This window comes from Stigmatopora argus, chromosome 13, assembly GCF_051989625.1.
Source record: "Stigmatopora argus isolate UIUO_Sarg chromosome 13, RoL_Sarg_1.0, whole genome shotgun sequence".
Lineage (NCBI taxonomy): Eukaryota > Metazoa > Chordata > Actinopteri > Syngnathiformes > Syngnathidae > Stigmatopora > Stigmatopora argus.
In genome coordinates this window covers 4,635,385-4,647,880 of record NC_135399.1, presented here as the reverse complement: position 1 = coordinate 4,647,880, position 12,496 = coordinate 4,635,385, and the positions used below count along the sequence as shown (strand labels likewise).

Genomic DNA, 12,496 nt, shown 5'->3' with positions numbered 1-12,496 from the left:
AATAATCAAGACACAAATCTACTTCCATAGGTTTGCTGAAGAGCAAAAGCATTGTTTACCGTCTAAAAAAGTTCACATGACACTCTTTGCTCTTCTTTTAATGAGGAAATTTAGTGTACTAACCCTAAATCTAGACATTCCATACCTGAGCCATTTTGCGTCCATAAAAAAGGTTTTCCATCACAAGTAGGTCCAACTTCTTCTCCGTGTTGTTTTGCGAGTTTTTGTACCCAATCCGGTAAACACCGAGAATCTTCGCCAGAGCGGTGGGCCTCTGTGAGACAAATGTATGCACCGTTCATCGTAAAGGACACACATATATTTGAGTCTGTGATGCATACTTTCTGTTGCACAGCTCCAGTAATGTAGGTAAAGTAGTGAGGAGCAAAATCCAAGAAGGACTGGACTTCCAGTCTGGGCATCTGCTTCAGGATGAACCGGTCATCTCGGGAGGAAAAAAAACAAGTTTTTCTTATCTCAAAGAGCGAATAGAGCAAGCAAGAATAAAATCTAGTTTGCGTGTATTTACACGTAGCCAAAAAGAGTAGTGTGACTTCAAAATAATATCACTCAATTAAAGTACAAGTAGTCTTCCCCCAAAAATATTACTGTAGAATTGAAAAGAGAATACTCAAGTCACTTGATTAGAATGTTTTTTTTAAAAATAATTGTATATTTTTTTCTCAGCACGTCATCTATACAGCAATCCCTCGAATATCGCGGTTAGTGAAGACCAAACATGGCAGCGATAATTGAAAAATCCCGAAGTAGGGTCACCCCTAATATAACTTTTTCCCCCTACAGTGCTGAGTCCTAGTACCAAGAGTGGCTTCCGCTTACTAGTTTCAGCGTGGCTTCTCAATTTTTTATGAATTAAAAAATACAAATAAAAAATAAAATTAAAAAAAATATTCAGTACTGAGTCATAGTAGCAAAAGTGGCTTACGAGTTTCAACATGGATTTTCACATTTTTCTGAACTTAAAAATATATATATACTACATATTTTTTAAATAATTAATAGCAGGAAAAAAATCGCAAAGTAGTGAAATCGCGATAAGTGAATACGCAATAATCGAGGGATTACTGTATGGTGATGGACATTTGACTCAAGTGAATGGTCCAACCTTCAGTTGCATAGAAGACAGCTCCAGACTTCCCGCCACGTGCCTGCCAGTTGACGCAGTGGGACAGCGAGCGAACAAAATCCTCCTCAGCACTCTCCAAGATCTCTTCACGCATCCTGTGGAACTCATCCGCATAGTAGATGCGACAGTAAAACTTGGCGTTGGCGTCTGAAAATTCTAAATAAAAGTGAGAGGGAAGGAAGGACTTCACCTTTCAATAACAACAAGTGGGAATATGAGAAAAAAAAACAAGCAAAAAAACATACGCAGCTCAATGTGTGGATTCTGAGATTGCTTCTTCTGTTTATCAGCCACATCCGTGTCCTCTATGAGTAAGAAGAATAAGCAGCGGTGACATTATATGCAAGTGGCAGCACAAGAACACTCATGTAGATATTAACACTCACTGAGGGGGTCGGCTTCTGTGTTGCTGCGGCTCTGTGCGGATGACTCGGCGAGCCTGGCGGGGCTGTTCTTTGCTCGGCTCTCTCCACTACTCAACAAAAGTTACCCATAGTTAGCTGATATATAATTCATTCTCAATTGAGCAATTTTTTCATAGTCAATGGGAGACACCTGTTAGGTTGTGACATTTCGTCCACTACTGTGTTGGACCCCTTGGATAAATCATCCAGTGCTGTTCTATACTCCTTGCAGCTGTGGACAAAAGCAAAATATATGTACATCTTTAAATATACTTTAAAAAAATGCACATGTAACAGATTTAGGACAAAATATATTTTGACGATATACTATTGCGATTCAAAACGTGACGATTAAAAAAAACAAAACAAAAAGTATGATATCAAGACTGGAAAGCATGCACTCCACCATAGTCCGACATTAAGCATGCACACACCCTAAGGAAGTTAGAGTGTGCCACAATTATTCAAACATATATTTTATCTGCTTGAGCAGCTCCCTGGCCAATCAAATGAAGAAAAAAAAAAGTATCCGACAAAAAGAGCAGTGTCATCTCATCTCATCTCATCAGGGGGGGCCTTCTTCCCAATCATCCCTCTCAAGGTCTCACTGTCATTGCCCATGTGAGCGTTGAAGTCCCTCTCAGAACGAGGAAGTCCCCCGAAGGAGCACTCTCCTGGACCCCTTCCAGGGATTCCAAAATGGGTGGGTACTCCTAGCTGCCATTTGGTGCATACGTGCAAACAACAGTCAGGCTGTGACCGGATGATTCGCCTAAAGACGTTTCGCCGACGGACGTTTGACAGACGGACAGGTCGCCGAATGGACGTTCCGCCGAACGTCCATTCAGCTGAACGTTCATTCGGCCGAACGGTGCTCAGGATTCCAGCGGGGCATGTGTCACCCCTGTCCGCCCACAGAGCACTGTGCTCGGTGAAAAACCCCTCCGATGTGTGTGGGGCTCAAATTTGAAAAATTTCTGGAGCTCCAGAAATTCAGCGGGGTGTCGTCCAACCCAGTCCGCTCACGGTGCACTATTCTCGGATAGGCTCGGGGGGAACCCCCGCCGATTTTTAAAGTGCTCAAACTCGGGAAATATATGGAGCTCGATAATGAAACTCAGCATGTGTCATTAAAATCCGCCCACGAGGCACTGTTCCCGGGGAGAAACCCCTCCGATGACCGTAGGGATATGATTTACCTACTCGGCGGGCCGGATTAAAAATCCTAACAGGCCGAGGTTGAAAAACTTGTACACACACGATCCGGGGGCGGGGTGAGCGTGCGAATCCCGTTTCCGCGAAACCTCCTTTCGGCGGAACGTTCATTCGGCCGAACGTCTTTAGGCGAATCATCCGAGTACCCAGTCAGGCCCCGTAATGTCACTCGCTGGCTTTCTGTCAAAGAGCCAAATGGGATTAAAATATTTTTTGGTGCTTTTTTTGGTTTATTTTACAAAGAAAAATACTATGGGTTGTGGTTTAGTGAAGACCAATCTATCAAAAACAGTAAATTAGTAAAGTACCCCTTGAGGTAATAGGGTAACTTCAATACTTTCCTCACTTCTCAAAGCTTTAACCTGTATACCTGTACACTCCCAATTGAGTGTTTTTCCCACAGTGGGAGACATTGTGTTTGCTCAGAGGTCACTAATAACACCAGAATATTGCAATATTATCATCATCTTGGACCATGGGTGGGCAAACCGATCCTCGAGGGCTGTTGTGGGAGCAGGTTTTTGTTCCAACCGATCCAACACACACAGTATAACCAATGAGGTTTCTTCTGAAACAAGTAGCACTTGACTGCAATCCACTGATTGCACTTCTAAAACACCAGATTGGACGTAAAACCACACCCACTCCAGCCGGCCCTTTGTGGAATCGTTTGCCCACCCCTATATTGGACAGTTCTTATTATCAGTATGATTAAAATTGCTATGTCACAAAAACAACACAAGAGACCATGATGTATAAGTACGAGTTTCATACCTGAGTGCGAAGGCGATAATGGAACTTGGCTCCTTCTCGCAGACTGCAATGGGCACCCGTTCATGCTCATACATCAGATAGTGCTTATCCGGTTCACTGCAATACAAGAATTAAGGTTATAGCTGACTAACTTTCATGACTAAAGGAGGCAGAAAATATACTGAGAGCTGCAATTCGCCGTATCTATATGAAAATGTCTGTTCAAATATTTGGTGTTTTTTCAGAGGGTTGGAACGAATTAATTTGTTTTCAGTTCATTTCAATGGGGAACGTTCACTCGAGTGACGAGAAGCTCAACATACGATCTCAGTCCCGGAACGGATTAAGATCGTATGTCGAGGTACCACTGTACATACGTACAAGTTAATATCCCTAATGTTACATTCCTGTCGAGACATTTTAAACAGACACAACAGTGTCCCAAAACTTTGCATGCCACTGTCGGCCCTAAGTTTATAGAAAACTGATTTGTGTTCTGCGACGTGACTGCCATACTCACAAAGGGAAGGGAATGGAATTGTAACTGTTGCCTGGCAAAAAGTTTGCTAGAATAGCCTTCATGGTGGACTTCTCCTTCACCTGACTGTCAGTAGAGCCCAACAAGTGTCCGTCAAATACATCTGTTCACCCAGAGAAATGGAAAATACATTTAGAATAAATACATGTGACTAAATTTTTTTTTTTTAAAGTATAGGTTTTTGTGTGTATGCACCTTCTGGGATACTGACAGAGTCTGGCTCTGTTAAAGAAGGGCCTGGGGTGAAGGGTTCAACTTCCCCGGGAGACAGCAGCACAGTGGAGGAGCATGTGGAGGGCAGTGTGTTGAGGTGACGATCCTCTGTCCAAACCAAAATGAAAGCTCTTTTTTTTCTAGACACAATTTCACACAAACTCATTGTATTCTTACCTTTGTCACCATTCGGCACCACTGGTGAAGGGTTACGAGGTGAAGATTCCAGGGTGCTCTGTTAATACAAAAATAAAAGACCTTTTAAAATGCAATGGAGAATATATGGTTGGTGAATAAATGCATCGCGCAGACCTTGCTGTCATCGACGGTCGGCTGTCGGTGGCGGCCCGGGCTCGGGGGGACGGAGAGACGCTTGCGGCCTTTCTCCTGCTGGAACAAGTCTTGCAGCCTGAGGGGAGAGTGAGCGAAATAAATCATTGACTTGCTCAGAAATGTTGGTGGTGAGGAGTAGCCGTGACTCTGACTTGGTGTTCCACGACTGCAGCATCTCACAGAGGCTCTGTTTCTTGACTACCAGAGACTCCACCACTGTCTGGAGCTGCTGTGGAGAATCAAGACCACAGGCTTGAAGTCGAGCTTGGAGCTTCTCAATCCAGTTGCGCAGCTCGGCTTCTTCCATCTACACATAAGATATGTGTTATGAATGTCAGGAAGAGGGAATTTACTTTACATGCAAAAAGGGAGGGAAGATGTACATCTTTCTGGGCGAAGAGATCCTCCATCTTTTCCTCTCGAGTCTTACTGAAGGTCTCCGTCTTGAGCGAGGTGAGGCGGTCATCGATAGCCAAGTAAACCTGCGTTACTCTGAGATCAAAAACACAAGAGCCTTGTCTCTGTAGTATAGCTTTAGCTAGTTATGTTACAGTGGAACTTCTGGGCTTATTTCTGGATGCTAAACATTGATTTGCCTGGATTTTACCCAGTGTGTTCAGTGTGAAATAATGGAATAATAAATCTGCTTCCTAATCAACTTATAAAAAAATTCTTAACTGTTTCACGATGTTTTTCATCTTCATAAGTAGAGATGGGAGGTGCCCTAAATTACAATGCATGTATATATGCTATATTTACTTCTAGAATGTCGAATGATCACGATTCATTATAATTGACGGTAATAGATGTCAAATCCATTTTAACTCCGGTCAGAGGCATGCAATGAATTAAGAAATGCATAAAATAGAAAAAGGGGAATCTGTTCAATGATAAAATGTGTATGTTTATTTAATAATTAACCAGAATACAATATATGACTTAAGTCTCTCTTTGTAAAATTGATCTACTGTAAGAAGTACTTCGTAACCTAGTCAACTTGGAAGGAGATCTACGGGCCTTTCTCAGTTGTCCTATTTTCCTCCCTTTTCTCCTCTTTTTGTCAACTGTGTGCTTGTGAAGTTTTTTTTAGACTTTTATCGGGTTAAAAATAAAAAAAAGTGGTTTGACACCACTTAATGTGTTTGTGGAGGGGCTATATTATGACCTCCTAAATGCCAAGTCAGTGCTCAGGCAGAAGTGTGAAAGCGCAACAAAACTTTGCTGCATCAGTAGAATGCCAAGCAAAAATAAAAATGTTCATCCATTAAAATGTTGATTGCAGGGAGCTATTGAATATTTCCCTATTAACTGTGAGAAAACAAGATAAGCATTAAAAATGGGCTAAACAAAGATGATATGATTTGTGCCATATTTTTTCACATTCATAACCATCTGAAGAGCAAAAAAAAAGTCTGGTAACTATTATTTTTTTTAAAGCACATGCAGGCTTCTGACTGTTGAAAGGTCTTCACCTGTGTTTGACTATAAATGTTCTAAAAAAAATCCAGTTAGTAATGATGGAAGCTACTTTTTGTGACCAACATCCACACCCAATATGTCCAGCCCGGTTCAGATAGTTTACTTACTTTTGGGAGAAGTCTTTCAGGTCCTGCTGTAGGATGGCTTTAGAAGGCCCCAGATTCCTGATAAAAATCCTGGGACGGGGTAGGCAAATCTCCAAAAGCCTTACTGAGGTGTAGCTGAAAGGGATAGAGTGGACATTTCATTTAGGCTAGCGATGGATGAATGGCATTGGAGCGAGTGAGGGCTGAGGACTTGCCTGAAGGAAGCCACCATCTGGTTGTAGGAAAAATACTGATGGTAGTCTTTGTGGATGGAGTGGCCGCAGGGCTCTGCGTTGGCCCGCCTGGTATATTGGTGGCCGTAGAAGTGGAGCTCCAGGTATTTAGCAAAAGACATGGACCATGAATCATTAGACAGTGGCACAACAGGGGTCACCTGAAAATCAAAGGCAAGATTAAAACACACAAAGCAAGATAAACTTCAAAGTTTACTATCAGAGACCTGTTTACAGATGCGGCACCAAGAGTAGTTAAGGATAGTGTGTTGGTAACCGGGAACGGGTGAGTCCAGTTCCTTTAACACAATCTGCACGCAGCCGTTACCGTGCACAAAACGGCGAATGTGGTGAACCATGGGAGTCTCACAGAATATGCTGGGACACTGATAGGAGGACCTGTAGGAAAGCAGTTTTAGAGATAATATCACAATAGAACCTACAACGAAAGCTACCCTCACCCAGAAAATTAGTAAGTTCTTCAGAAAGTATGACTGAATGTTAAAAGTAATGTAATCAAGTAGAAGTGGCCATTCCGTGCAGTCGTTAAGTGGCCAAATCAGCCAGTCTTTAAATCACTGAACTGTTTTCACTTTATTAATAGCACTCTACCTATCAATGGTTAACTGTATTTTAGATGCTTTATTGTCTTAAACTTATTTGTACACTTGTATGATGGTATATTTTCTGCATACAGTCGTACCCCTACTTCCGAAATTAATTGGTTCCAGAACTTTTATCGTAATTTGAAAATTTCGTAAGCAGAGGTGTACTTTATATGTAAATTCTCTAATTCGTTCCACGGTCCTCACACAACTGCCAACTAAAGCCTTTAAAATTGGTCAAAGTGTCCCAATTTTATATGAAAGATGTGAGAAACACAAAAATGAGATAAAATTATGATCCTGATTTATTAATGTCTTAAAATGAATACAATGGCCAAAAATCCCTGTGAAAATGAGCCCTGCGCCGCTGAAATGGTTCCCTCCACGGCCGTTATATTGGGAGACGTAATACTCGTATTTCGTAACTTGGGTCTTTTTCGTATCTCGAGCCACTCATTTGCATATAAGAAATTTCATAACCTGAAAATTTCGTACCTAGAGGGATTTGTGTGTAGAGGTACGACTGTATTCACAGAGGCAAAATTCTTCAAATTGACCAATATTGAATATGTTGAATGTTGAATTCAATCTTGGGCTCTACCCTATTACACTTAATTATCATACATCTCATCTCATCTACCGAACCGCTTTATCCTCATTAGGGTCGTGGGGGGTGCTGGAGCCTATCCCAGCTGACTCCGGGCCAGAGGCAGGGGACACCCTAAATCGGTGGCCAGCCGATCGCAGGGCAATTATCGTAAATCTACAAGCGATCTATTATATGTATTTACCTGAAACAGTATCGCTCCAAGAACACACCAAGTGAAAGGTCATTCTTTCCATAGAACTCCATGGTAACAATCCTGTCCTCAACAAAATCAACGAGAATGAACTCATCAATCAAACTGTAATATTGTTGGTGGTAATGATCGAGTACAGGAGATTACCATGGGCTAACGCAGGGGTTTGGGGCATTACTGGATTGAGCTGAGGAGCTGCTGAAGAGGACGCACAGTCGCTGATGATTGACAGGCGTTAAACAGTCCAACTGAGAATCAAAACCACCAAAATCTTAAGATAACAGAAGAAAAAAAATCTAAATCATGCAAACTTACCTTGGGAGTCAAGCTCATTTCACTCTGTTTGCTGGGTTTGTCATCTTCACTATCAGCCTTCAGCGGCCCTCTGATAGGTGGCAATGGCATTTCCTCACTCTTGATGTGGCCGTTCACCGAACCGGCTGTGCTGGCAACATTGAAAGGGTCATTGGCTTCCCTCTGCCGGATTCGCCCTCCCTTTGCTCTGTACTCTGCCAGCATATTGGCGAGATTCTGGCTGCTGTTCAGTTGCTCAACAATACGTGTACTGGTGAGTCCATGACACGGTAAGTAGTCCACAGGCTTAATTGAAGCGAAACCATTGGCCTGACTGCTAGCCATTGAGGTTGACGCAGAGTCTTTGAGAAGTTGCCGCTTCCGACGCCCATCAAGTTCTCTGAAATCCTTGTTGAGGAGGGGAGATAGGTAGACCTACAATACAGAAGGCATTTGTCAGCATGACTGCAAAACTATCTTGACACTATCACATGCAGATTTCAATCGTGAAGTGAAATGTAATGTATTGGATATTTTAAACATTTTTAACTAATAAAAACTTCTCCACAACATTATCTCGGATCCGTGTGGTGTGTTCCTTACTCTTCAGATGCTCTCTGCACTTTAGAGTGAACCCTGAGACTACTAATGCAGGTGCATTTATACGAAGACATGATTACACGCAGATGGGTTCTATTTATGATCATCAGTCAACATTGGATCATTCAAGAGATTCTCACAGAAAGTAAAGGGGCCGAATAATATTGCACACCCCACATTTCAGTTTTTTATTTGTAAAAAAGGTTCAAAATATCACAAAAAAATTGTTCTACTTCACGATTGTGTCCCACTTTTTGTTTATTCTTGACAAAAAAAGTAATTTTATATCACATTACATTTTGAACAGTATTTTTATAATATCTTACTGATCAGGTGTCTCTCTTCTCAGAGAAATACTTTGATAAGCACTCAGCAGTTATATTATGGTGCGTGGTTATTTACGCTCCTTGAGTGGTTCGGAAGACGAATGATGAATGAATAAAGATATTAACGTTCACCTAATATGTAAAAATTACTTTATTTAGCAACAATGAGTTGCAACCCAGCCAAATCAACTTAAAATTCTATCACCAAAATAAAATGGTTCCAACTTTGAATTTGACCTGTATGCTGCCAAAAACCTCATGACGTGCGGCAAACTGACTTTTGTTTAACACAATCGTATACAAGTATATACTTTCGTTTTAGACTCTACCCTCACTCCACCATACCCCCTTTATGCACCCCTCAAGTTCTGCCCCTGATTTCCACCAAGAATCACGTAGACTCTACGTCGTAGAGAATGCATACCGCCCCAAATATGCTTCACGAATGTGAATTCTTCTTGACATTTTATGGTCGTAATAGCCCGTCTGCTAAGTTTTCTATGTGGAAACATCCGTCAATTAAACATTTTAACAGGTGTGCATTGAATTAAAGTCAAATATAGATTTTGGATTGTATTTGAAGGAGCAGCAAAGAGGCTATTGCAATGGCGAGGCACCACTTGATAGTAAATGTAGCAGAAACCTTGTGGTCTCTCAAAATGTTTGTGTAGTTTTTTCTTAACTAAAGTATTACTGAGAAAATTTGAATATTATGTTAGATTAGCATTCTTCTCAATTATAATGTCTTAACTGTTCCGAATGAACCTAAGACAGACTTCTTAAAGACTCAGGAATCCTTTGCATGCATTTTGAATTACCCATGTGCCAACTGTGTATGAAACTAAAGCTTTTCACAGTATTCTTAAATTTCTGAGTTTTATGGTTTTAATAAGCTGAAATTTTCAATCAGAAGAAATTTAACTGCTTGAGATACGAGGAGCTGCTTGAGATATGTGAATTTGGGCATAACCACTCAATAAAATTTTAAATTAAATTTAAAAAACTTTTACTTGATATTCAAACTGTTCGGGTACCACTATCCATAATTTATGTAGATACCTTTTCAGGGAAGTAATCCCTGCTGGGGCAGTGTATTCCAGCAGCTGTGAGGAGGAACGGTTCTCGGAATGTAATAAAGGGCGAAATGCACAAAATGATGTCCTTCAACTCCTGTTTGAAGACAGCTGAGATGGATTTCAAGTGGTCATCGGTCGAAGTCACCTGCTCCGCCACAAACAAGCCTGTGTCATCCTGCAGGGGGTCTCGGAATAATCTGGGCGTTGACGTTTCTGTTCCCTTATCCTCTGTGCTTTCAAACAATTCCTTTTCTTGATTTCCTTGTTCCCAAATCTCGTCATCAGAGGTTCTACTAAACATGTTGTCTTTCTCTTGCTGATCTGCTTCCATGAGAAATGGTGGAGATACTGAGAGAGGAGGAGCAGGAGCGGTGGAAAACGGTTCTTTGACTCCAGTTTCCTCACTTTGTATAGAGGATGCACATGATCTAGGAAGGTCTTGGTTAGTTTCCATTCCAGGGGGAAATGTGTCTTCTGGCTGTCCAGGTGGACCAGAATAATCATTAGATGTTTTCACCATTGTGTCATAGGTCTCCATGTCACTCAGTTGGGCTTCGGCTTCACCCTTGGAAGACATTCCGTCCAGAAGGCAAGGGAAAGATGTGCTCTGGGGCAAACTGGGTGGCATGGCAAACTCATCCATGAGGAAGGAGATCTCCAACTGGGAGTGATAGGCCACGCACACCATTATCATGATGATCTCCTTCACGCGGGCCAGCTCATACTCAGAGGCCCCACGAAGCTTGATGGAGCAGCCCAAGTGGGCAGCGCAGCCTTCAAAGAACATCAGCGTCTTGACATCATCTATGAACACACACAACACAATCACGCTGGCCCCATTAGACACTTACTTTGACGCAATAAGGGTATGGTAAACACTCACCGTTAGCCAGGGTAAAGGGCTGCATGAAAAATTTATGGCAAGTACCCAGTCGAGGTTTGGTAAGAAGCTGATCCATGGACATCAGAAGATCACCTTGGGTCATCCGACTCACTCGGTCTAAGACTTGCTAAATTAAAAATGTAGTACAGTAAATATAGCCTTCGTTACATTTTTGTCCTTTGGCCAAAAGGAAGGTAGACATTAGTGTCAAGGAAGTATGTTGAAGTAAACAGCTTTTCACTTGTATAGACACCTACATAAAACTTTACAGGGTCCTCAATAAAAAGGCTGCGATTGACACCGCTAGAAATATAATTCATTTTGATTGGAAGAGGTTTGGCTGTGAATAATCTGTGTCAACCCTCCCAGTCGAAATGACTGTGGCTGTCTAGTGGCATTAACAGCACCAAAACATGAACATAAACACCCTGTTCTCCCAGTCTAAACTAAATGGATTAAATTGTTGTCAATGGCAGGGATTGAGTTAAATACTATGACATTTTAAAAAACGAATATTTTTTAATCAACTTCAGAGTGTTACAAGGGGTCATGTACTGAGTGTATTTCGGTTTGTATCATTTTTTAAACATTTTATTAATTTACGTAGGGGACAGGGACCGATGGATTAGCGCATCGGCCTCAGAGTTCTGGAGTCGTGGGTTAGATTTCAGGTCTTTCTTACTGTTTGCAGTTTGCATGTTCTACCCAAACTTGTGTGGGTTTTCTCCAGGTACTCCAGTTTTCTCTCAGATTGCAAATAGATGCAAGGAATGCTGGTTGACAACTCTAAATTGCCCCTAGGTATGAGTGTGAGCATGAATGGTTGTCCATCTTCTTGTGAACTGCGATTGGCTGGCCATCTTTTCAGGTTTTGGGTTTCCCGCCTGGGGACCATAGTTAGCTGGGATAATCTACAGCAACCCCTACGAAACTTGTGAGCAGTACAGAAAATGAATGAATAATTTATGTATTTAGAAAGAAATATAAAAATAATTATTAATACTATTTAAAAAAAACTTGGGATGTTTTGAATCGGTGGACAAAATACTTTGAAGACCTCCTCAATTCCACTGACACGCCTTCCCAAGAGGAACCAGAGCCTGGGGACTCAGGCGGATTCTCTGATCGCTGGAGTTGAAGTCACTGAGGTGGTTAAAAAGCTCCTCGGTGGCAAGGCCCCCGGGGGATGGATGAGATCTGCCCAGAGTTTCAAAAGGCTCTGTAAATTGTAGGGTTGTCTTGGTTGACGCGCCTCTGCAACACTTCGTGGACATCGGGGACAGTGCCACTGGAATGGCAGACCGGGGTGGTCACCCTTTTTAAAAAGGGGGACCAGAGGGTGTGTTCGAATTATAGGGTAATCACACTCCTCAGTCTCAGAAGGTATATTCGGAGGTACTGAGCAATGTTCCCTCTAATTTTTCACATATGTGGGCATATAGACAACCTCCCTGAGCACACAGAGGACCAGTGTGAGCAACATACTGTATTTACTCGCATATAAGTAGCTT

The 12,496-nt window shown here is 41.9% G+C and overlaps 1 protein-coding gene across 5 annotated transcripts in view; it reads right to left on the bottom strand.

Moving 5' to 3' along the window:
• The window catches only part of pikfyve (phosphoinositide kinase, FYVE finger containing), a 41,085-nt gene that overhangs the window by 4,551 nt on the left and 24,038 nt on the right, over positions 1 to 12,496 (bottom strand). For all 5 annotated transcript variants that reach the window (XM_077616418.1, XM_077616419.1, XM_077616416.1 and 2 more), the window contains 21 exons: positions 10,986 to 11,112; positions 10,086 to 10,906; positions 8,122 to 8,535; positions 7,954 to 8,054; positions 7,798 to 7,869; positions 6,629 to 6,800; positions 6,384 to 6,562; positions 6,190 to 6,303; positions 4,987 to 5,095; positions 4,756 to 4,910; positions 4,583 to 4,679; positions 4,448 to 4,505; positions 4,253 to 4,378; positions 4,040 to 4,160; positions 3,541 to 3,636; positions 1,703 to 1,783; positions 1,534 to 1,619; positions 1,393 to 1,452; positions 1,127 to 1,303; positions 342 to 445; positions 146 to 274 (listed from right to left, as the gene is read on the bottom strand). In XM_077616418.1, the coding sequence (XP_077472544.1) occupies positions 146 to 274; positions 342 to 445; positions 1,127 to 1,303; positions 1,393 to 1,452; positions 1,534 to 1,619; positions 1,703 to 1,783; positions 3,541 to 3,636; positions 4,040 to 4,160; positions 4,253 to 4,378; positions 4,448 to 4,505; positions 4,583 to 4,679; positions 4,756 to 4,910; positions 4,987 to 5,095; positions 6,190 to 6,303; positions 6,384 to 6,562; positions 6,629 to 6,800; positions 7,798 to 7,869; positions 7,954 to 8,054; positions 8,122 to 8,535; positions 10,086 to 10,906; positions 10,986 to 11,112 (3,399 nt within the window). The remainder of the gene's footprint in view (positions 1 to 145; positions 275 to 341; positions 446 to 1,126; positions 1,304 to 1,392; positions 1,453 to 1,533; positions 1,620 to 1,702; positions 1,784 to 3,540; positions 3,637 to 4,039; positions 4,161 to 4,252; positions 4,379 to 4,447; positions 4,506 to 4,582; positions 4,680 to 4,755; positions 4,911 to 4,986; positions 5,096 to 6,189; positions 6,304 to 6,383; positions 6,563 to 6,628; positions 6,801 to 7,797; positions 7,870 to 7,953; positions 8,055 to 8,121; positions 8,536 to 10,085; positions 10,907 to 10,985; positions 11,113 to 12,496) is intronic.